Raw genomic sequence first — 25,061 nt, 5'->3', positions numbered from 1 at the left:
ATATTTCAAGGAATTTTAATGGAAAATGCAAAAGATTTCACAGAACGACAAATTACAATTAATGTTTAATCTAATCAGTACACACTATTATGAATATAAATTATAAATCATTGCCTAAGCAAAGTGTTCATCAACAAGCCTCAAAGAAAGACTCTAGAATTCTGTAGGTCAACTTCTCTCTCAGAAGAAAACAAGAAGGTATTTTCAGTATGTGGAATCATTTCAGAGGCGAGAAAGGTGTAGGAATTAGAAGTCTGTTGTTCTGGGTCATCAGGTATGTTGCACTATCCCTCACTGTAAAAGAAGGAATTACATTTTACTATCCAGTAAGCTTTAAAAGTTATCATTGCAAACCATAAGATGGGTTCAAATGTTACTAATTTCAAACATGGAAGCATTAACAGGCATATACTGAAACAATCACATTAACCACTGTATTAACAAGTTTACTTCCCAGTTTTAACAAAACGCAGTCATTCACTTCTTTAGAAATTCTTACAATATGCATACTACTATTGTACTTAAATAAAGCAAAGATATAGGAGCAGAATTAGGCCATTTAGCCAATTATATCTGCTCCACATACATGTATACAATAACATATATTATGTATTTTTATTTAGAGATGCATCATGGTAACAACCCCTTCTGGCCTAATAAGCCCACACTGCCCAAATAAACCCATGTGACTAATTAACCAATATTTCTTTGGAATGTGGGAGGAAACCACAGCATCAGGAGGAAGCTAATGCAGTCATGGGGAGAAAACAAAAACTTCTTACAGACAGCAGCAGGGTGGTACTCTAAGAGTGTTATGCTATCATGCCAGTCATATAATTAATATATACAGTGGATTCCAGTTAATTGGATCACATAGAGACAAGTACATTTTGGCCCAATTATGCAGCTAATTAGCTGAAGTTTCATGGAAATAATCAAAGAGGTGTTAAGAAAAGCCAAACTACTGTTTAACAGAGTAACAAGTTATGCATTAAATGAACTACAGAACAAATTAGAACACCATCAATATTGACAGTACTATAAAACTGCATTAGTTCCTAACAGTTATTGATGGAGGAATTCATCCAGAGTATGCTGGTGCATTTTTTTATTGACTGTAAATGAACAAAATCAGCTCAGACACCTAGTGCAGATAAGGGACTGCCTGCATACAATACTATTGGCAACAGCAGCCTCCAAATCTTCATTTTGATTGTAACATTCAAGTTGATTGCTGATACCTTCAAATTCCTTATAGGTCCTAATTTGTTGGAGTAGTGAAATCGTTTCATCTTCACTCCTGGCTGCTTCTGGCACCTCCAAGCCTGAAATCTTGAAATTGCACTGAGCAAAATACTTCTGAATTTTCCTACTGCTTATTTCTTGCCATCTATCAGTAACAAAAATCACTGTTTTTTTAAATACAAACACACGTAGCTGATGCTATTTAAAAACTGGTTGCTGTAAGCAGAATGCAGTATCTACCAGTCACAGAAGTGCAGGCGTCTGACACTAGTTAGAAACTGTTCACAAAAATCTACTGTCCCAATTAAGCAAATTAGTGTTCCAAATAAACAAAAGAATCTCAGCAATTTCCTTGATTAGTTTCTGTTCTTTAAGAGTTCTTCTGTGCTCCCATACAAGCAGCTGCCCTAATTAACCAATGGCCCAATTAACCAGAATCCTCTGTATTAAAATTATACATTCATTTCTGAAAAAGAATAGGTGCAAAGATAATTCTTGAGGTAAAACTGATTGTGCTGAGAATCACCAATTTAAATTCTCTTCAATCGTAATACTGAGCTCATAATGCACATGCTGAACATAGAGCTCATGCTCTACACAATCTTCTTCCTCTGTTGTTACACTATGATGGAAGTTGCATTTTAAAGCACAGATATCTATCATTCAGTTTTTCATCTAGTTAGACTGCTGTGACATCAAATGACTGAGACCATAAGATATAGGAGCAGAATTAGGTCATTTGGCACATCAAGTCTGCTCCGCCATTTCATCATGGCAGATCCATTTCCCTTTGACTGCTCCTTTCAACGGATGCTGCCCGACCTGCTGAGTTCATCCAGCTTTTTTGTACGTCCATTTCCCTTTCAACTCCAATCTCCTGCCTTCTCCCTGTATCCCTTTATGTCCTGGCTAATCAAGAATTGTTCAACCTCTGCCATAAATATACCAAATGACCTGGCCTCCACAGCCACCTTGGGAAATGAATTCCACAGATTCACCATTCTCTTGCTAAAGAATTTCCTCCTCATCTCCGTTTTACATGGATGACCCTCTATTCTGAGGCTGTGTCCTCTGATCTTAAGACTCCCCCATCATAGGAAACATCCACTGTATCGAGGTCTTTCAACATTCAATAGGTTTCAATGAGATCTGCTCTCATTTTTCTAAATTCCAGTGAATTCAGGCCTAGAGCCATCAAACGCTCCTCATATGACAAGCTTTTCAATCCTGGAATCATTTTTGTGAACCTCCCTTGTACCTACCCTCTGCATATCTGCCTTCTGTCCCATCTATTGCTGAACCCTCCCAGAATCTATAACCTGTGGGTTTCACTTGTACAAGATATTGCTGTGCCTCCTATTATTCTGTTCACATCTAATTCTTTTCTCAACTGCTCCTTGGCTCTTTTAATATATTGATCACAGAATCCTCTACATTGCTTCAAACCTTTTCACAGTCTCAACCTTCCTGGATCTCCTCCAACCAATCAACCTGTTAAGATTTTGCCACCCCTTCAAATAAAGATCCTCAAATATCCCAAAGTTTAATCAATCCATCCCAGGCAGCCATGCCATCAGCTCCAAGCATGATAATTTTCCAACTCTGGTGCAGGAAAACACCATGTATACCAGGGAGCATTTGAGATCCTAGATTCAAACAGCTCTTTCAAATGGGAAGTAAACAGACACTTGAGAAAGGACAAAGTGAAAGGTTTGAGCTAAGGGGTAAGAGCAACCAGATGATCCAGCAAAGTGATGACATGGGATTAATCAATCAAACTGCTTTCTTCTCTACTTCTGACCCCATTATTTATCCCAGATTACACAACATCTTTACTCAATCTTTAAACACACAACTTTGAAAATTATTTGAGGGAATATTACATTTCTATAGTTGAGAGCAGAATTAATATTTGTGATTTAGTCAGATCAGTTAGAAAGATCATTTTAATAAAATCAGAACAAGAGTAATAAGCAAAATAATTAGTAGGATCTAACAGTTACTTTAAAAAGACAGGATATTTGTGTACCAGAAAAAGCACCTCCAAAAAACTCAGGAACAAAAAAACAATACAAATATCTGAAGTAAAAGAAAAATGATGGCCTAGAGTAACGTGAGTCAGCTAGATTGTAGATAACCGGGAGAATACTCAACACATCAATTATGTCTGCAGTCAGCGCTGTCACAGTGATTCAGGCTGACAGTATGCGGCGAGTTTGTCTTTTGTATTTCTCTGCATCCAGAGGAAGCAGGATGATGGAAATGATAGAAGATGGTGCCCGTGAACAATGTGACCAAAGGCGACATCCTTCAGACAGTTCACAAGACTACTTCTTTCAAATATGATTCTATTACTATTGGGACCTGTGATCTATAAGTTGGTGGTGTGTTTTTGGGCCGATTGAGCTATCTGACATTTTACTGTCACCAAGGGGGTTCAGTGGTTTCAGGTGGACTGTACGGCCTGGAGACGGGGTGCAGGCCCATGATCATCGCCATTTCTCACTGATTGAAGGGGTGAGCAAAACTGACATCAACATGGACCGGAGTGGAAGGCAAGCGGGTGCTCATCACCATCTGCCTGGGTTTCACTAGTCTGTCTCTCCCTCTTACTCGTTGCTCTCAGAGAAAGGTGCCTGCATTTGACTGGTTCATCTCTCCCTCTTGCTTAATGCTGCCAGAGTCTTGGGTCTTGGGTGGGGTAATATCGGCACAGTTTGTGGAATGGACTCTGAAATTCATGTTGTGTTTCTGCTTACTCCTTTCTTTAAATGCTATTTTACGCGATTTTGATTGGAATGGACAGGCTCTGTGGCCTTCAGTCGATGAATGACAGAGCTAAATTGAACTGAACTGAACTAAAGCAAACTGAACATTCCAAGACTGCTCAGTGACTCTGTCGTTTCATGTTTTATATTGAGTTGTCACTTGTGTTTTTTTTGCGCCTTTTATTCTTTTTTTTGCACAGTGGGTGCTTGAAGTTTCCTTTGAATGGGCTCCATGGTGTTTTTTTGTTTCGTGGCTGTCTGTAGGAAGACGAGTATCAGGGTTGTATACTGCATACATACTTCGACAATAAATGTATTTGAATCTTGTATTTTTGAAGTAAACCTCATTTTAAACTTTGCTCTAGTTTCTGTCACATGTACTACTACTGTAATTCAATGAGACTTTATATGAATAGCAACACACACACAATGCTGAAGGAACTCAGCAGGCCAGGCAGTTTCCAGCGTCTGCAGGTTGTCTCGCGTTTGTACTTTGTGTGAATAATTCCAGCTTTTGCTGTGGAATAGTCCATTTGCTGGAAATTCAGTCGCACTTCCAGTCACTATCATTCTGGCCAGGAGCAGAAGCATCAACAGATATAACCCTGGGTCTCTGATGTGAATACAGAACAGAGAGAAAATAAATCAGTCTTTACCTGCTGCCACCACCCTGACGTCCTCGTGAGCCCTGCGCCTTCCAGCTGCTCGTGCATCGCAGTCCTCATACCACCACAGGGCATGGACTATAAAATTAGATCATCGCAAGTTAGAACAAACATTAGTTGGGAATTAATAAGGGATAATTCCTAAGAAGCTCAAGATGGTAGATGCTTTCCATGGCTGAGAGATCAACAAGTGATCATCATCTTAAAAGACGGGGTCAACAATTCAGGACAAAGGAGTTTAGTTGCCCACCATTGTAATTCTTTATCCAAAGACTGGGACTGGGGAAGATCAGTCACCAGATATATTCAAGGTAGATCAATTTTTTTTGTATATGTAGGTAATCATGGGAAAAAGAATAGTTATGATCAAACTAGAAGGAACTGAATGGCTAAGTAATGCTTCTGTCTCTTGCTCTCTTCAGTTAATTACTTGACACTAGTTTGACATACAAACCTGTCAGAAATATGTTTTTAGGCAGTGTAGTATAATTTAATTTAATTTAATTCACAACTTAACACAAACTTCATTGGGTCCCCGGCTTCCAAAAGTAGCACACATTTAGCTCAATCATCCAAAAATCAGCCGCCTTAAGGTAGTTTATTTTTCAGATTGATGGCCAATTTGACTGCACGTAAGGAGCTGTGGGGACATTAATGCTCAGACATTAGATAGGTGAGTCTGGAATGCCCAAGAGCTTCGCTGAAACACCCAAGCCCATCTCTGCAGAGGGCCAAGATGGAAAAGTTTGTCATTCCAGGTGACACAAAAACAAAACTAGCAGAACCAAGGGACCTGAGAGAAGACAGGTATGAGAACAACTGTAAATGGATATACTAAATAAACTGCCCTTATTTTATCTAAAGACAAAAATGACACAATATTACTATTAACTCCAGAGCAAGACAGTAGGTGATTTACTGAATTCCCATATTTTTTTCATTCTCTTAGTGTCTGGAAATGAATTGGTCTCAATCTTAAATGTGCTGAAAGCCTCAGCACGCACAGCTCTATGAAGTAACCAGCTCCAAAGATTCACAACCACCAGACTGAAGACACATCTCATCTGCCCTAAACAGCTGACCCACTTGCCCCAGGACAGTCCTAACTAGAGACCATCCATTTTGGGGACACAGCCACCCTGTCAATCCCCTTCAGAATCGTGCTCGCTTCAAAGAGTTGGCTCCATCGAACTGTGTGATGTAAATCCACTAACTAATCCTGGGGCTTCTCAAAACAAAAGCAGTTTTACCTCTGTTGAGTTTGCCAAATTCGCTGTGGAATATCCCAATCAACTTGCAGTATCCAACGTGCTCGTGTGCACTCACTGCTTTCTGGAAGGCTTTTCCCCACACAGCTGGTCCGCCTGGCACCATCTGATAGCTTATTAATTCATATACACCTGTTTCAGGAATGAAGACATATCAAAAATTAGGGCAATGTAATATTCGACCCAATAAACAGCACAGAACATTACTGCACAGAAAGAGACCAATGAATAAAATCACGTGGGTCTAACTTGTCGCAGTAATTAACTGCACACAAATACAGTGCATAATTTTATATTAGCATAACAAACCATGTCACTGATATTCAATGTTCACAGGACCTTCAGTACATCTCTTCAGGAGTTTCAAACATACTTTGGTCATGCTGCTTTTTGACTTCTGATCCTTGAGATATTTTCTCTCTAGACATGGAGAAAAGCAATGTAGACAAACTAAAAGTCTGAGGTGCATTCAAGGGCTCACCTTATCAATAAAGGCTGTCCACTAATTAACCACAGCATTACATGCATGTGCAGCTTTGCAGCCCAGGGTGGGAGGAACAGAAACATAAAATTCAAATATCTGGTACTTCATTAAACTAGAAGACATTTCAGAATCAGCTGCTGGAAGTTGATGGAATTCAGATGAGGAGTCCTGAGTTATACCAGAGTTTTCAGTAGCCATAACAACATAAAAGTTCATTTCGATCCACCATGCAAATTTAAAGGATTGGCTACAGCCAAGGGCCACTCATGCTTTTACAGAAGTTGCTACTCCACGCGTCTTGTAAACTAGTTTGCAAAATCAGATTTAATCAATGAATTCATGTCACAGCTTGGGATCAAAGATGGTAGGTTAGAAGTGTTACGAACCCCGTAACTGGGTCACTTACCAGCAAAGATAGAGAGGTCCGTTGAAGTCTGATGGTACTATTTTAACAGTATTTATTGATAAAAATACACAAAATAATATCAATGCAAACATACAGATAATATACGTCGTCAATACTAAATCTAATTGCGCGGGTATGATAATAATCAATAAGAAATAGCTCTATCGTTGTCTAGGGGATAATGTATTGTCCGATGGAAATATAAAAGTCACTATTAGTTCGTTCAAGCTGCAGCGTTTTGGTTTGAGAGAAAGACGGGTTTAAAACTTGCCCAGTCCTTTTATGATGTCAATCCTTTGAGTCGTTGGGAGTTGGTTTCCCTGTTGTTAGCTAAAAGCCGTTTTTCCGTGGTAAAGGGCACCGGTTCTGGGGCAAATGGAACCGAATGCACGTGGCTTCCCCACTGGCTTCTGCTATTACGGGATCGCTAGCGTTTCTTCTGGTGCGTCTGAAGGGGCTGTTCCCACAGACCCTCTTTTATCCCGACTCACAGGGTCTCAGATGTCAATCAGGCTGGGGGTGATGCAATCCCTCCCTCAACCAGCCCACTTTGCCTGAGGGCTTCCACGTAGCACAGCATTGTAATACACAAGTCCGTCTCCAAGAGACAATGGCCATTTCCCGTAACTTTATATTGCCGGGAGGGGGGGTCAAGACATTCCGCGCGTCTCTCTCTCATTTCCTGGGACTCCTGACCCAAATCAATAGTGATCTTGCGATTCTCACAAAGGAGGGGGTTACCCCACACCCTTCGGCTCCTCAGAGCTGTGGTACATTCATAACACCCCCTTTCTTCAAAGCGTTTTCACCAGCGGTGAAAATGAAGTAGTACAGATTCTTACAGGATTTTAGAATCTAACACAATACAAAAGCTTTTCCTTTTCACTATAGAATAATATAGTTATACATTCAATTCAGCATCTAAACAGTTAACGATTACAGTGTCACTTTCTTTAATATCTTAACATCTTGTACCTTACTAAAGTCTTGTAGCATTAGACTTCAATTGAATAACCACCTATTTTTATTTCTTTCCTTCAGTAAACAAAATCTAAGGAGTTGTGATCTTAGCTTACGTGTATCTACAAAAGTTCATGCAAATACTAATCTTTCTGTTGCTTTCAAACTTAACAGGCAGGCTTCCATGGGGTTGTCTTTATTATTCACATGCTTTGTCGAAATCCCGTAAAACTGGCTTTTGCTATTTAAAAATGGCGTCCCCATTAACCATCGCCTCTTTTCCGGTTAGTTCCCACGTGGGGAGCTTGGGTACCCCGGCGAAATAGGCTCTCGCCCGCTTCTTTCATAGGAGTTATTTTATCAACGCCGTGTCCCAAATTCTGAATTTCCACCCAATTCTTTAATTTTACACAGGTTGCTAGCCCTCTCTTCAGGACCCTTCAGGCTATTAGTTTTCAGTTCGAACTCTTTATTCAAACAGCATTTCAAATTCTGCCTTTTCACACCACACTCTGGAACAACAATAGCACGGGGGGACCCCGTCATCTTCCGACTTAATCTGTAAGCGATCCGCAGGCTTTAAATTTTCTTCATTTGATTTGGGAACTACATATTTCCTGTTTCCTTCAATAATAATATTTATCTCCCCCACTTTTCGTCTCCGCATTAACTTTTAACCCACCGTCGAGCACAAACACATAGGAACTCTCACTTCCCACTATTACCAAGATTAACCCTTTCTTCACTGAACCACGTCTATCTGACCCACAAGGACGGCCTTCCCTTTCAACGGAATCAAATACCTCAGACTGTTACTGAGCTCCAATACTAGGTTCAGTACCACGTGCATCCACATCTTGGACACACTCAAACGGGACATTTGCCTCTTTCAGGCTTTCAATACCCATACCCGGTCCAAATTCTAATGTCCCCTGATTCTCCCAGCTACTCTCTGGGCAACTCCCTTCCAGAGTAAACTCAACCCCGCGGGCTGAAACAACCTCATCTGCCAACCCAGCAGACCTCTTCAAGGTAAGGGCACCCTTTTCATCTAGGACTGTCCACATTTCATTATTGGGAACACCTCTAGCATTTTCAACTTCTTCAAACAGTTCTGCCAACCCAGACAGATCATCCAGGTCCAACCCTGGACCTTTTAACAGCTCTAGCTCTTTCTCATCTTTACCTTCTGCCTCTAGAACTTTTCTCCTCGCTAAGGGCAGGTCTACCTCCTTTCCCTTACCCTCTTTCACTTTACTACTCTTTGTTTTACCACCCTCTAAACCCTCGTGGTACAGGGTCGGTAAAAACGTCTCTGCCAAATCGGAACTGGCCGGATTTAAACTGCTCCCTTTCTCAGCTGCCTCTCTCAACATGCTGCGAGTGACCGCACATGCGGGATAGATCTTGGAACCTAGGGGCCGGGCTGCAACACTCACCGGACGGCTGGTCATCGTCATTGCTGCCCAAACCTTACCACCTGCTAAATTGTTACCGAGAAGGACGTCCGCGTCAGTCCTCAGGAATTCGGATCGCACCCCTATTTCAACTGGTCCAGACACCAGCTCATAATCCATAATGACCTTATGTAAGGGCACCATTTCTGTCCCCTTGCTTATTCCTTTCACAGCTACCATTCCGGTCTTGCGACCAAAATCTAGTACCTTACTGCTGATCAACGACAGCTCAGCCCGTGTCTCTCCAGATCCGTACTGGAACTGGTGTGTCTCCCTCCCTCACAAACACGGTTCCGTTTGACAGACGAGTCTCAGACCCTTCTCGTACTCTGTCTACCCAGGGCTCTCTTGTCGATTTACTGATTACCACGGCACATCCGATAGGGACTGCTGCTTTCCCTTTTCCTGTCTCTTTCCTCGGAGCAAAGCACCTAGATGTAATATGCCCCCCCTTTCCACAATTAAAACAGGTCAAGCCTGGAAATCTCTGGCTGTCTGGCCTTTCCCCCTCCATCTTACCACTAGCTCCCGGCGGGCTTTCTCAGTCATTCCCACAGTCTGTCTGGGAACTTTCATTTGAGGAAAACTTTGTCTTGTGGGTTAGGGCATATTCATCTGCGAACCTAGCAAATTCTGAGATGGACTTATTCAGCTCCTCATTCAAATACATCCGGATATCCTCCAAAACAACCTTTAAATTCCTCAATCAAAATTAACTCCCTGAGACACCAATAATCCTCCTCCACTATCTCTGCTGTGCACCAACGGTTCAAGAGCACACCCTTCTCATAGGCAAACTCGGGATACGTCTGATTCCACCCTTTCTTTAAAGTTCTGAACTTTTGTCTATACGCTTCAGGTACTAGCTCATAACTCCGGAGAATGACCGCCTTTACTTTGTCATAACTCTCCTCCTCTTCCTCCTCCATGGCCAACACTGTATATGCCCACTGTGCCTTCCCTTTTAACACACTTTGTAATAGCACCACCCACTGATCTCTGGGCCACTTCTGATTCACTGCCACCTTTTCAAAAAGCAAGAAATATCTATCAACATCCGTCTCCTCGAACGGAGGCACTAACCTCAACTCTCGACTAACATTGAACCCTTGATCTGACCCTTGATCGCTTCGCCCTTGCCTTAACTTCTCCACCTCCAAGTCATGTTTCCTTTGTTTCTCTGCCTCCCCATACTCTCTCTCCTTCTCGGCTCGCTCTCTCTCCTTCTCGGCTCTCTCTTTCTCTTTCTTAGCTGCTTCCAGCTGTTTTAACTGAATTTCATGCTTTCTTTGTTTCTCCGCTCTTTCCTGCTCCCGTTTCACCTCTAACTCCTTTAGCTGGAGCACATGCTCCCTCTCTCTCTCGGCTCTTTCATTCTCCTTCTCAGCTGCTTCCAGCTGCTTTACCTTAATTGCATGTTCTAACCTTAATTTCTCCAACTCCAACTGAGCCGTCCCACTAGCTGGTACCTTTTCAGGGATATTTTCCAACACCTCAGCTGCAAACACATTCTTCCCAATATAATACTGAGTTATTGCCCTTCGCACCTCCTGCTTTTTCATTGACAACCTCACCTCTGCGAGGTTTAACCCCTTCGCCAAATTTATCAAGTCTGAATTGGAGGCCGCCTCTAGCGCCTCCAGAGTCGGGTTTTCTATAAATTCACCCACGTCCATCTTTGCTGGTTTCCCGCCTGGCTATCCATGTAACCAGATCCAAGTTTGGACTTACAAGCCCGATTCACTGGCCCTCCAATTTGGTATCAAATCCCGGACAAGCCCCCAAGTTGTTACGAACCACATAACTGGGTCACTTACCAGCAAAGATAGAGAGGTCCGTTGAAGTCTGGTGGTACTATTTTAACAGTACTTATTGATAAAAATACACAAAATAATATCAATGCAAACATACAGATAATATATGTCGTCAATATTAAATCTAATCGAGCGGGTATGATAATAATAAGAAATAGCTCTATTGTTGTCTAGGGGGTAATGTATTGTCCGATGGAAATATAAAAGTCACTGTTAGTTTGTTCAAGCTGCAGCGTTTTGGTTTGAGAGAAAGACGGGTTTAAAACTTGCCCAGTCCTTTTATGATGTCAATCCTTTGAGTCGTTGGGAGTTGGTTTCCCCGTTGTTAGCTAAAAGCCATTTTTCTGTGGTAAAGGGCACCAGTTCCGGGGCAAATGGATCCGAACGCACGTGGCCTCCCCACTGGCTTCCGCTATTACGGGATCACTAGCATTTCTTCTGGTGCGTCTGAAGGGGCTGTTCCCACAGACCCTCTTTTATCCCGACTCACAGGGTCTCAGATGTCAATCAGGTTGGGGTGATGCAATCCCTCCCTCAACCAGCCCACTTTGCCTGAGGGCTTCCACGTAGCACAGTATTGTAATACACAAGTTCGTCTCCAAGAGACAATGGCCATTTCCCGTAGCGTTATATCGCCGGGGGAGTCAAGACATTCCGCACATCTCCCTCTCATTTCCTGGATCTCCTGACCCAAATCAATAGTGATCTTGCGATTCTCACAAAGGAGGGGGCTACCCCACACCCTTCGGCCCCTCAGAGCTGTGGTACATTCATAACAGAAGCAACAACGTCCTGCGAACATTCATTAACCCTTCGTTACATTACATCCTCCCACCCTCCCCACTCCCCGTATTCTGCTCACCCAACAAAGGAAGTATTCTTTTGGTCAATCAGGATATGTTTATTCCTAATGCATTCCCATTAGAGCTATTTCCACAACTATTTTTCTGTAATCTATTATCTCTTGAATGTCCATCAAATGCCCTCATGCTCCTGCCACCCAACTATACTAGGTATTTCACCATATCCCACTAACCAACCAACTCGGTGTGTAAGGGGAATCAGGAGCACCCAAGGGAAAGCTATGAGCTCAGAGTGAAAATATGAACATTCCACACAAACAACACCACAGCTGTATCAGGTCAATTCATCTGAAGTCCAGTCTTTGTGTTTCACATTAAATTGAAATTTCACATTTTTTTTTGATAAAAGCATCTATTGCTGTATCGGCATATAGCTTTATGATTATTACTATTCCTAAGTGCCCGGGAATTTGGATCTGCAATCCCAAATGGACCATTTAAGATTTGCATTATTTGAGTAATTTAGTGAACAGGAGGTTTATAAAGCAGCATAATAACTTCTATAGTTTGAATGCTTATGTTTTCATTCCAGTTTAGCATAAAGCATCCCACTGCCACACTGGAATTCCAACTCAGCTCCAGATCAATTGTCCAAGCTTCTGGACGTTAGTCCAATAGTTAACGTCCCTGTGCAACGTCCCAATTAATCCCAAGTTAACGTCTCAATAGTGCAACACCCTCCATGCCCTAAAAAAAAGGAAAGGTATTTGATAAAACTAGATTGAGGAAAAGAGTCACATCGAGAGGCTTACCTGGTTTTGATGGTGTATACATCTGTGCCCAAGGTACCAGGTAGGTGATTTCATTTGTTTGCTTGGTGACCAGTGAGACCATTTTTGAAATATAATACTGTTGCCAATCTTTCTCATTTGCCAGAGCTTCTCGCACTGCAATCCGCTCCTTATAACTACCTAAGGAGAAAGTGATTTGATATATTTAAGAAGGTATATGATGTATTGGCCTTCATCAATTGTGGAATTGAATTCAGGGGCCGAGAGGTAATGTTGCAGCTATGTAGGACCCTGGTCAGACCCCACTTGGAGTATTGTGCTCAGTTCTAGTCGTCTCACTACAGGAAGGATGTGGAAACCATGGAAAGGGTGCAGAGAAGACTTACAAGGATGTTGCCTGGATTGGGGAGCATCCCTTATGAAAACAGGTTGAGTGAACTCGGCCTTTTCTCCTTGGAGCGATGAAGGATGAGAGGTGACCTGATAGAGGTGTATAAGATGATGGAGGCATTGATCGTATGGATAGTCGGAGGCTTTTTCCCAGGGCTGAAATGGCTGCCACAAGGGGGCACAGATTTAAGGTGCTTGGGAGTAGGTACAGAGGAGATGTCAGGGGTAATCTAGTGGAATGAACTTGTAGTTTGCATCTTGCCTTTTCCAAACTCTGTATCAAAGCCCCACAAATGCATTGTGCTATTGTAGCCTACGGTAACGCATTTCCTATTCCTCAATGGAATAAAATGGACAAAAGTCATTTCCCAAGAAATAGTACTTTTCTTACCATATTTCCATATATGTAAGACTTCATTGAGAGCCCCCAACTCTACAGACCAATAGCCAACCAGCTCTGAATGGGCGGTGCGCAGGTGAATATTATCACCTGTTAGCTTTAAAAAGTCAGCCATCTTCCCTGGCTGTATGGCATAGGTGCGGAATTCATAAAAAGTGCCACCTTGCTGCTGGGGTCCCGTGGAAGTTCCTACAAATCTGTGGACCTAAGAAAAGTAATTACATAATGACATGAAAACATCTCAGATATTTAACATTTAAATCATCATCCATATCCCCACTGCATCAACTGTAAATGAAGCAGAGTGTGCTGAAATCTCTCCACAATTAATTTGCATCACAATGTTGTCAATGTCATGAATACGTCATTCTGGTTTATTAAAGGGGCCACAAATTAATGAAGATCACAAATTATCTATCACCGGTAAGAAAAAGTAAAGAGATTTAAGTATTTGCCTGTGGTCTGAACACAGGTTAAATCAACATGGAATATTCACTTAGAAGTTACAAATAAAGAAGAATTTGTAGCTTTTTAATGTCCAACCAGACCTGTTAATTCATGCCACTTACTTGGAGAGATTTTAATTCTTTTGTAGGAAGCATGCAATACCCGCAGGACTGGCCACTGTATTCCTTTTTGAGGAGGCGGTGGCGAGTGACTACCTTGGATAGTTAAAGCGTACATGCTGTTAGGTAGGGGGTGCTAGCATCTGGCAACAAGGCGCTCTTCAAAAACTATTAAGCAATGACTGAACAATGAAGGTTCGCAAGTATGATTTCCTTGTCTTTGTTAACAGAAAGCTACAGATACAATGGCAGGACGGTAATGTGAAATCTCATAAAAGATGACATAGTTGATGACAGCACACTTTAGAACCCATGAATAAATGAGAGTTACTGAAACAGCTCTAGGGATCAGCAATTTTAGTTATAAAGGTTATATTCGGGAAGCTGGGTTATTTTCCTTGGTTATTTGGAGAAATTGAATTGAATTGACTTCATTTCTTATATCCTTCACATACATGAGGAGTAAAAATCTTTACATTACATCTCTGTCTGAATGCACAATGTGCAAATTACAGTAATTTGTAATAAATAGTATGTACAGTAAGATGTACAGCAGAACAGCCAATATAACTTAGAAATACAATTGTGTTAGCGTGAATTAATCAGTCTGATGGCCTGGTGGAAGAAGTTGCCATGGAACCTATTAGTCCTGGCTTTAATGTTGCAATAACATTTCCTAGATGGTAGCAACTGGAACAGTTTGTGGTTGGGGTGACTGGGGTCCTCAATGAACCTTTGGGCCCTTTTTACACACTTGTCGCTGTAAATGTCTTGAATAGTGGGAAGTTCACATCCACAGATGTGCTGGGTTGTCCGCACAACTCTCTGCAGAGTCCTGTGATTGTGGGAAGTACATTTCCCATACCAGATAATGATGCAGCCAATCAGGATTCTCTCGATTGTGCCGCTTAAGATTTGAGGACTCATGCCAAACTTCTTCAACCGTCTGAGGTGAAAGAGGCGCTGTTGTGCTTTTTTCACCACACAGCCGGTAAGTACCGACCACGTGAGATCCTCGGTGATGTGTATACTGAGGAACTTAAAGCTGTTCACCCACTCAACCCCAGATCCATTGATGTCAATAAGGGTGAGCCCTGATCCTCTTGTAATCCACAACCAATTCCTTTGTTTTTTTGCGACATTGAGGGAAAGCTTGTTTTCTTGACACCACTGTGTCAGGGTGATGAATTCTTTGTAAGCTGCCTCATTATTATTTGAGATAAAGCCAACCAATATAGTATCATCTGCAAATTAGCAGATTGGAGCTATAGGTGGCGACACTGTACATGGCTGTACAGACAATAAAGTAGGAGGCTTAGGACACAGCCATGGGGGGCTCCTGTGTTGAGGGTCAAAGGGGCAGAGGTGAGGAAGCCCACTCTTACCACCTGCCAGCGATCTGACAGGAAGTCCAGGATCCAGCTGCACAAGCCAGAGTGAAGGCCGAGGTCTCTGAGCTTCTTGGCAAGCTTGAAAGGATTTGTGGTGTTGAATAAGGGTATGGAGGAGATTTGTTAGAATTGGACAAGGTCACAACTGATTTAGATAGGGTGTTGAGAAGCTATTCCACTTCTTCAAGTGATCAAGAATCAGTGTACAGGTTCAAAATGATAAGCAGAACAGATGGGGAGATGTAGGGAAAGCCTTATTGATTAGAATGTGTAGTAAAGATAGAGTCAATCAGGGCTTTCAAAGTGGTACCGAATAGACGTAAGAGAAAGTAATATACTGGGGAAATGGCTCCAAATTAATTAGAAACTACCCCTAACATGCTGGGTGGAACAAGCACATTGAAGGGCTTATGAGAAGTAATAAGTTTACTCATAAGAATTGAGAAATGTGACTGAAGCGGTGTCTCTAAGTTAGCAATGACTTGCTGGGTTGATTGGCCTATCCACATACGTAGAAGCAACATATGGAAAAATAAGAGGATGACCGTTAAGGACACAGCGTTGACTCGATGGGTCAAATTGCCTCCTTTTATGCCATGTAATTAAGAGTATTGGCACCAATTGCAACCATAGCCTATGATGCCGTATGACTCTATTTAAAGTGAGAACAACCTCTGAACAGAACTACAGACAAGATTACACATTTCAAAACCTTCAGTACTGTTAAGGAAGATTGACTGGTAGACTTAAGTAATGCATCTCAGTTAACACTCTTTATTGAACAGCTTTAACACATATTTCACATATTTACACAACCAGTCATACTTCACTATATCATGCAACATAGATGGAGGCGTGGTGAACTTGTACATGGATATTTTGATATTGTGGATATTTTATGTCAAATATATACTGTTGGAGATTTCCAAACTGAAATCTGTAAAAAGCTGAAGTTACTTTAGATAATGAAGGCTGGAGTGCATTTTTCTTAGATTAAAGAATGGTGTCAAGAACTAAAAAGATTAAAAAAGCTTGTGTATGATAAACTAAAGTAATAGAATGGTCTATTGAAAAAAGGAAGGATTATCATGGGTAAAGGAAGCTCAATCTACACTGAGCAATCCCTCCATTCCGTGTATTTCATGATGTCAGGAAGTTTATATACATATATAAAGGGTGGAGTGACAGCCTGAAAACAAAGGGTTACTGTGGTAACAAGTGAAGAACGGTGTCATCCGTAACATACATGCCACCATGGAAGTGCTCAAGAAGAAAGTTAGTACTAGATGGTATCAGAAAGAATCTGGCAAGAGTGGATTGCGACAGACTATTTTCTGGATTTGTAGGAACTTCCATGATGCACTTGATAAGTGGGAGACCTTCAAAAGTGAAATTTTGAGAGCACAAAGCTTGTATGTGCTGTATAGAATACAGGTGTGTCCCCTTTTACAAAGGTAGAGCATTCCTATGAAACCTTTCTTAAGCCGAAATGGCGTAAAGCGAAGAACCATTAATTTATGTGGGAAAGATTTTTGTAAAAGCAAAGTGGTGTAAAGCAAACATTTGTAAAGCATGGGGGGGTGGGGGGAACACCTGGTATAAGGTAAAGGTATCAGGGAACCTTGGTTTTCAAGAGACTTTGAGGTTCTGGCTATGGAAGAAAAATAACAGGTGCATAGCAGGTATAGGCAGGTAGGAAAAAATGAGGTGCTTATGGAGTATAAGAAATGCAAGAGTAAGAAATCAAGAGGGCTAGAAGACGGCATGAGGTTGCCTTAGTAGACAAGATGAAGGAGAATCCTAAGGGATTCTACAGATATGTTATGAGCAAAAGGATTGCAAGGGACAAAATTTGTCTTCTAGAAGATCAGAATAGTAATCCATGCACAGAGCCAAAAGAGATGGGGGAGTTCTTAAATGATATTTTTTTGCTTCTGTGTTTACTCAGGAGAAAAACACACAGTCTATAGAAGCGAGGCGAAGCAGCACCTACATCATGGACCCTATACAGACTACAGAGGAGGAGGTATCTGCTGTCCTGAGGCAAATCAGGGTGGATAAATCCCCAAGTTCTGGCAAGGTGTACCCTCAGACCCTGCCGGAGGCGAGTGCATAAATTGCTTGTGCCCTAGTAAATATTTAAAACATTCTTAGTGACAGGTGAGGTAGCGGAGGATTGGAGGATAGCCAATGTTGTTCCACCGTTTATAAAGTGATCTCAAAATGAACCAGAAAATTATAGGCCATTATATGGTAGGGGATTCTAGGACAAGAGGGCGCAAGTTTAGGATTGAAGGACGTCCATTTAGAACTCAGATGCAGAGAAGTTGCTTTAGGCAGAGGCTGATAAATCTGTGGAATTTGTTGCCACGAGCAGCTGTGGAGGCCAAGTCATTGGGTGCATTTAAGGCAGAGATAGATAGGTTCTTGATTAGCCAGGGCATCAAAGGGTATGGGGTGAAGGCAGGGGAGTGGGGATCACTGGAAGAATTGGATCTGTCTATGATTGAATGGCGGAGCAGACTTGATGGGCCAAATCGATGGGTCTACTTCTCCTATATCTTATGGTCTTACGATTGGAAGCCTGTGACTAGTGGAGTGCCACAGGGGTTAGTGCTGGGTCCATTTTTGTTTGTCATCTATATCAATGATCTAGACGAAAATGTAGTCAATTGGATTAGCAGATCTGTGGATTTCACCACGATTGAGGTTGTAGTGGACAACGAGGAACACTATCTTGGCTTGCAGTGGGATTTGCATAGCTATTAAAATGGGACGAAAACTGGCGGATGGCATCTAAAGCAGGCAAGTGCAAGGTGCTGCACTTCGGCAGGACCAACCAGGGTGGGTCTTACAGTGAACGGTAGGACGCTGAGGAATGCAGTAGAACAAAGGGATCTGGGACCACAGGTCCATAATTTATTGTAAGTGATGTCACAGATAATTAGGGTCATGAATAAAGCTTTTGGCCCAGTGGCCTTCATAAATCAAAGCAGTGAGTACAGGAGATGGGATGTTATGTTGAAGTTGTGTAAGACACTGGTGAGGCCTAATTTGGAGTAGTGTGTGCAGTTTGGTCACCTACCTACAGAAGAGGTATAAATAAGGTTGAAAGAGTAGAGAGAAAATTTACAAGGAGTTGCTAAGTCTGGAAGACCAGAGTTGCAAAGAAAGATTAAATAGGTTAAATACTTTATTCCAACTTGTATTTATACAAGTTGGAACTCCAACTTGTGAGTGGGATAGTTTCTCTCAGATGGCGACAAGCTTCGGCTGACGAAGGCTACCGGCCTCAATGCTTTGCCATGCTCCTGGTACAGAACAGCCCCTAGACCCTCTCAGCTGGCATCCGTGTGCAGCACATATGGCTTCTGGGGATCGGCAAAAGCCAACACCGGGGCCTGGGTCAGCGCCCTTTTCAAAGATCAGAATGCCTCTTCACATCGATCATCCCATCTCGAGCCAAAAGTTTCCGCCGAATTCCAGTATCCTCCAGCGTCTTGCTTCTGGTCCCCCTTCCTTTTCTGTCCCACTGGGGGATAGCCACACAACAGCTGAGTCAACGGGTGACACATTTTGGCGTATCCTTTCACGAATCGGCGGTAATACTCACAGAAACCCAAAAATGAGCGCAGAGCGCTCACATTCTGTGGTCTCGGCCAGGTGGTCACGACCTCTATCTTGGTTGGATCAGTAGCCACTCCCTCTTGCAAAATGATATGGCCAACGTAGCTGACCGACGACTTGCAGAACTGGCATTTGTCCAGGGAAAGCTTCAGCCCTTCCTTCTTAATCCAGCTTAATACCTTTAACAGCCTCTCCTCATGTTCCTCCAAAGTCGATCCAAACACTATCAAATCGTCCAGGTACACCAGCACTTCCAACAGATTCATATCCCCCACAGCCCTCTCCATGAGCCTCTGGAAGGTGGCTGGGGCCCCCGATATACCCTGGGGCATTCGTTCGAACTGGAAGAACCCCAGCGGGCAGATAAAGGCTGTCTTCTCTTTATCGCCCGCACTCATCGGGATCTGGTAATACCCACTTCTCAAGTCCAGCAAACTAAACCACTTCGCTCCACTCAGACAGGCCAATGCATCCTCGACCCTCAGGACAGTATATTGATCAGGGACAGTTCACCGATTCAAAGTCCTGTAGTCAACACACATGCTTTTTCCATTCTTTTTCCGTGCCACCACTATTGGGGATGCATAAGGACTTCGAGACTCAGCTATGATTCCGGCCTCCTTCAACTTGCACAAGTGCTGTCGCACATGCTCAACATCTGCTGGGACCAGCCGCCGGGATCTCTCTCAGAACGGGATGTCCTCCGTCACCTGGATGGTGTGGTGAGTGCTTTTGGAGCAGCCCACATCAAACTCACCTCGAGAAAAAAACAGCTTCCATCGTCAGCATCTTCTCCACTAGCCTGCGTTTCCACTCCGGCGACACAGGGGAATCCCCGAAGTTAAAGGCTTCAGCAGTCAGCTCCCTTCGATGCTCCAACCCCTCCCCATTAGGGGTCCTCAATGGCGCGCTAGACATTACCGTCACCGGGAACAGATGCGCTAGCGGCATTCCCCTCTTAAAGGTGACTTCTCATGCCGTAGTGTTCCTGACATTTACGGCTATACGCCTCGCATGTACCACCCCTGGTCTCTGCACTTCGGGCCTCAGCAGCGCCCCTGCTGGAAATCTGTTTCCCCTTCAAGATCGTCTGGGGTGTCTACTAACAGGGCTTCACCCGTCGGCACTCCAGGGAATCTGGGGGTCCCCATCACGAGTGCTACCTCCCCTGGTCAAATCATCTTGGGCCTCACCTGCGTACATCACACCGTCCCTCATTTACACTCCGGGTCCAGCCCTTGGGGGGGCAACCTCTTCTTCGAATACCGTTCGAAACACTGGATGCACCGAGAGGGTCTCCAGAAAGTGTTTCCCCCCCTTTCTCCTTACAAGCTCCCAGGAGCCATCGCACAACGGGGGAGTTAGTCCCCACCAGGAGGGCAGCATCATCGGTTTCCATCGGGTCCAAACACACCAACACCAACGTCTCAATAGCTTCGGACACTCCCACATCGCCCTCCAAGAACTCCAATTTCACTGATAGGTACCCATCGTACGGGTAGTCACCCTTGCTCACACCCCAAATCTGCAGGGCGTCAAATGGGGTTACGGGCAAATGTTTTAGATATTGGTTGTAGAAAGACCGGTACAATAAGGTCACCTGCGATCCCGTATCAAGAACTGCTTTTGCGTAAACTCCCTCTATCCGTAGACACACACTGGCACGGGGTCCTACCAGCCCATCCGGAATAGAGGCGTGGGCTCCCGGTGGTCCCCTGGCTGATCTCTGGGAACGTGTTCCTCCAGAGGCTACAGCCTGTTCCCTCACTGAGCCTCTCCTAAGTTTCCCGACACCTCTCCTTTCTTAGTCGCAGGGGGGCTTGCCCTCCGTGGGACTCGTCTCTCACAATCCCACCGAAAGTGTCCCTCCTCTCCACAGCTATAGCGCACCCTTGGCTGCCCACAGTCCCGCCTGAAATGACCCTCTTCCCCACACTTAAAGCACACGCTGCCCCTCCTCTCCCAGGACAGCCCCTGCTCCCAACCCACTGCACGGGCCAGCCCTGGGACTGAGTACCTTCCTTGGTCTTCCCCTCCAGATGGGGTCCCTACTCCCCTGGGAGTTTTCAGTCCTCCACCCAGCCACCACTTCCTGTATCGCTAAGGATCGCTCCTGGTGGCCTGAGCCCCTTTTCGGCCCCAACGCTCTCTCCTCCTCCCACACCTCTCTGATTGCCCAAAGGATGGAGGGGGGCCCTTCCTATAAGCCTGCCAGATAGTCCACGCCACCTTGTTCTCCTCCAGAGAGCCACTGAATATCTGACTCATCCTCACGCTAGCCACGTCAGGCGCCTTCACTACCCCCCGGCACCGCAACCCCGTAAGCATCCCCTCCATCCTAAATATGTACTCAGAGAGCTTTTCCCCTCTCCCTTGTTCCAGGCGTTGAAACTCTGCTAAAAGCAGCCAGGGTTCCCCTGACAACCCAAACGCTCCCTCCAAAACTTCTATGCATTCCTCCACTGAGGCCCCAGGCTTTTCAGCTTTCAACTCCCGGACTGTTTTGGCTGCTAAATCCCTCAAACTTCCCACCAATCGCTGCCTCTTCTCCTCCTCCAAGCCTGGCCACTCCTCTAACTTCAGAGACATAAACTCGATCCAAGTCTCATAGTCCCCGTCCCCATCTGGGGTAGGCTTGACTCCGGAGAAAACCCCCAGCTTCAGCCGTGGCCTCTCGGCCACTCCCACCAGGGAGTTAAGTGTGGCTGCCAGCTCCGAGGCTTCCACCCTACCTGGGGGGTGGGGCCTAGTCACGCCTTTCCCCTCCGACCCCACCTTACTAGTGACGGGCACCTCTCTGGGGGACACCTCTAGCTCTAGCTCCTCCTCCGGTGTCTCATCATCCTCATCCTCGGAGAGAGTGTGGAGCCCCCACGGCCCTGCCTCCCCTGGAACACTGACCGTCGCTGGCAGTTCCAACGTCATGACGTCAGCACTGGTACGAACCAACACCCAACTAGACTCTACCTCTTTACCACACCATCTAGCTACCAATTCTACCAGCCCAATACCTTTTACCAAACTTAACCCCCGCACTAACGCGTCTCCCGAAACTCGAAAATCCACTCCACTCACTACACAGGCATACTGCACTAGTACATCTTCCAACTCACACCAGCTAAAAATCTTATCTCTGTCCATCTCCGCTCTGCTACCTGCGCGATTCCTCAGCCCCTGACAATCCAATCCCGGATGAGCCCCCACAAATGGAACACTTACCCAACAGGCTGTTATATGTCTAGGGGAAAAGGAGATCCAGCCACTCACCAACCCCACCTCCCGTACACGCAGGTGCTGTGAGAATCCAGTTTATGCCGCGCATACACACACAATATCAAACTCACACAGATACCGTTATGGAATATACTTTAAAGATTTTACTAAAACTAAAAGAGTACTATGCAATACAGTATATATGAACGAAAAGAAAATAAAGTAAAAGGCGCCAACTTATCAAAGTTCAGTCAGTTTATTGCACATCATTGGAGCTCAACCATCGAACCATTCGACCCCTCGTCACTTTCCTCCGACCTCCACGTCCTCGCACCTGGGACCACCCCCGGTGGTCGACCAAGCAGTGCAGCGCACGCCCACCTTCCTTGGTGTCTCCTTCCCACCTCCCCTGAAAAGACTGCGAAACCCCCAAGCTCCCATCCTCACAAGACAAAATAACATTCCCCATTGGTTAAAAAATGAATACAATCCCCATATCAGCAAGTCCAAAGCTAAACGACTGCGAGAGAAAACACATCAAACATAAAAGCATTCCTACTCTAGCAAACCAAAGAAGCCATTTTGATTAACATACACAGTACACTGAAGATGATGATTTCTGGAAGTCCACTGGTGCACTCCACTTAAGTGATACATGTGGAATTTTCACCTCACTAGTTTCCTAAATCCTCCAAGAGGACCACAACCTTGTCATGGTTTGGAGGTTCATGTGTCAGAGAGCTATGTTGGCTGGGGGCAGGGCTTCATGCTTTGACTCTTGGTAGGGTCACCTATGCCGAATAGGTCAAAGGGTAGAGGTCTGACTAGAAGTGGTTCACTGATCCTCCAGGTTTGGGGGTTTAGCTCAGGGCTAACACCCCTGACTGGTAAAACGAAACTGTTATGGGAAACAACAGTGAAGAATCCTGCTTCTGAGGGTGACTGTACACCTGAGTCTCCACCAGGGACTTGCTCTAGGGACAGTAGTGACTACCTGGAGGAAGCTAATGACACAATAAAAGAAACCCTGAACACCACCAGGACCTTCAATGCTGCCCTAACAGGCAGTAAATAAGTAAGTAACTTTCCTACGTAACCAAATAACAGCTTCAATAACTTCCTCAAAATATCATGCCTCTCTACCCGGAAGATGTTCAAAAACTTTAGCCAGACTTTTAAAGCGCATATTACGTGCTTCAGTGTTCAATCACACACCTTGGGACATTTTACTACATTCAACGTGTTACATAAGTAAATTCTTGTTTGGTAGTTTAATTGCCTTATGAACATCACACAGCTTGCTTTCTGGCAGAACAGCGAGTGCATTCAGCAAAAACGGAATGTTCAACGTCCTTCTTTAGAGCACAGATCGGCATTAACTCCACTGCAGCAATGTGGGCTTTCCTACTAAACAGTGCAAGGTTATTGATAATTCCTACCTTAGAATCAATGTTAATTTCCAGACTACTTAGTTATTGAAAACAATCCACCTTTTAAACTGAGCAGTCCTGTACACAGCAGTTTTGCCCGAGTGATTACAGAAACTTGGAAACAAGACTGCTGCCTTACTTCTTTCAGAAAGTTACTCCAAACACATGCAAGTATCTTATGGAACCCTTCTTAAGAAATATTGGGGAATAATTACTGTTTTACTTTATATTTTTTTTATAGATGCAAAACTACAGCCAGTTTGCATTACAAGTTTCTGTTAACTGATATCACTCCCGAGTTCTGAATTAAGTCTTTAATGAGCATGCTTTTCCTCCACACACTCCCTTACCCAGCGACTGGCTTCCAAAGAAAGGCTATGCGCAGCTGGCTTAGCTCCACTGTTCCACGACCCGAGCTGCTGACGTGCTCCACTGCATGCAACTTGGAGAAACTTATCCTGGCCCAGAAAACAAAATAGTTCTTAAGTACCGGCTTGTCCATGAAAGATTGCAAGGGCAGATAACCATAAAAACATGAAACGTCACCGTCCCATTCGGCCTGATGGTCGTTGTTGCATGTTTACCTGCAGTCTGGGGAAGAGGGCTGTCCGGAGTTGGCCTAGCAGGCTGCCGAGGCTGTACATGACCCTGGAAAGTGGAAGGGGAAGTGTCAGCGAGGGAATGGTGTGACAGTGTTCTGTTTCGTCGTGTCAACGCTGAAACCGCGGGCTCAACCCCTGTCACAGGCAGGCCAAGCTGCACGTCTCTCCCCAACTACCTCGACCTCCCAGTCCGTAGGGCAGTACACTGAGCGCAGCGTAGCACTTCCCTCCCATAACCTAATCCTGCAAACGGAAGCCGTGCTCGTTCACACGCACTTACTGTACCCTCCCCTTTTCTCAAACTCTGAACCTGTTAGAAATTGTACTGGTCGTTCATTGGTGCTCAATTTATGGACCCCCTCCCTACGAACGAGCGCTTATTATATTATAAAATTCAGAAGTTCGATGTAAGGCTCCCCGCCCCCATTCTAACTATCGAATGTCGAGCTGCATCAATTTCTGCGATACAAAAGCTGAAAGGTATCCGATCGCAAAACCCTACAGAGGGAAGTAAAAAAAAACATTGATAGTATTACCTTAGTCTCCCTCCCCAATATTTGTGACATTTACTGGGACTGTTGCAGATAAAGGGCCCAAAGCATTGTTGACAGACGTTACTAACCGTTTCACAATCTCTTCGACCCACTGCCGCCAGGAAGGAGGTACAGGAGCATCGGGACAAGGACTGCCAGACTGGGTAACGACTTCTCCCCGCAGGCTCCGAGACTAATGAATACCCCGTCACCATCCAGGTCTCGTCACTCGGACACGAATTGTTTAC

The 25,061-nt window shown here is 44.2% G+C and overlaps 1 protein-coding gene across 2 annotated transcripts; it reads right to left on the bottom strand.

The window, feature by feature from the left end:
• nipsnap3a (nipsnap homolog 3A (C. elegans)) lies at window positions 1–24,542 on the bottom strand. Of its 2 annotated transcripts, XM_059974867.1 has the most exons (7): window positions 24,263–24,541; window positions 24,029–24,136; window positions 13,443–13,656; window positions 12,683–12,841; window positions 5,929–6,078; window positions 4,670–4,756; window positions 1–294 (listed from the first exon to the last, which is right to left on the bottom strand). In XM_059974867.1, exons 1-7 carry the CDS (start codon window positions 24,320–24,322, stop codon window positions 218–220), a joined length of 855 nt encoding a protein of 284 aa, XP_059830850.1. In that variant the 5' UTR covers window positions 24,323–24,541; the 3' UTR covers window positions 1–217. The 2 variants fall into 2 exon arrangements, with proteins under 2 accessions (XP_059830850.1, XP_059830851.1); XM_059974868.1 differs by lacking the exon at window positions 24,029–24,136 and having other exon boundaries at window positions 24,263–24,542.
• Between the last annotated feature and the right edge of the window lie 519 nt (window positions 24,543–25,061).

This window comes from Hypanus sabinus, chromosome 7 (genome assembly GCF_030144855.1).
Source record: "Hypanus sabinus isolate sHypSab1 chromosome 7, sHypSab1.hap1, whole genome shotgun sequence".
Taxonomy (NCBI): Eukaryota; Metazoa; Chordata; class Chondrichthyes; order Myliobatiformes; family Dasyatidae; genus Hypanus; species Hypanus sabinus.
Note: the sequence above shows the minus strand (reverse complement) of the source record. Positions and strands in the feature narration are given on the sequence as shown.

What these genes read in the sequence shown, in the direction of transcription:
- nipsnap3a (XM_059974867.1), bottom strand. Translation starts at nt 24,322, where the DNA reads ATGTACAGCCTCGGCAGCCTGCTAGGCCAACTCCGGACAGCCCTCTTC. An exon ending in CCCTCTTCCCCAGACTGCAG is followed by an intron (nt 24,137 to 24,262) that starts GTAAACATGCAA and finishes TTTCTGGGCCAG; the next exon opens with GATAAGTTTCTCCAAGTTGC. An exon ending in CGTCAGGGTGGTGGCAGCAG is followed by an intron (nt 295 to 4,669) that starts GTAAAGACTGAT and finishes CTTCTTTTACAG; the next exon opens with TGAGGGATAGTGCAACATAC.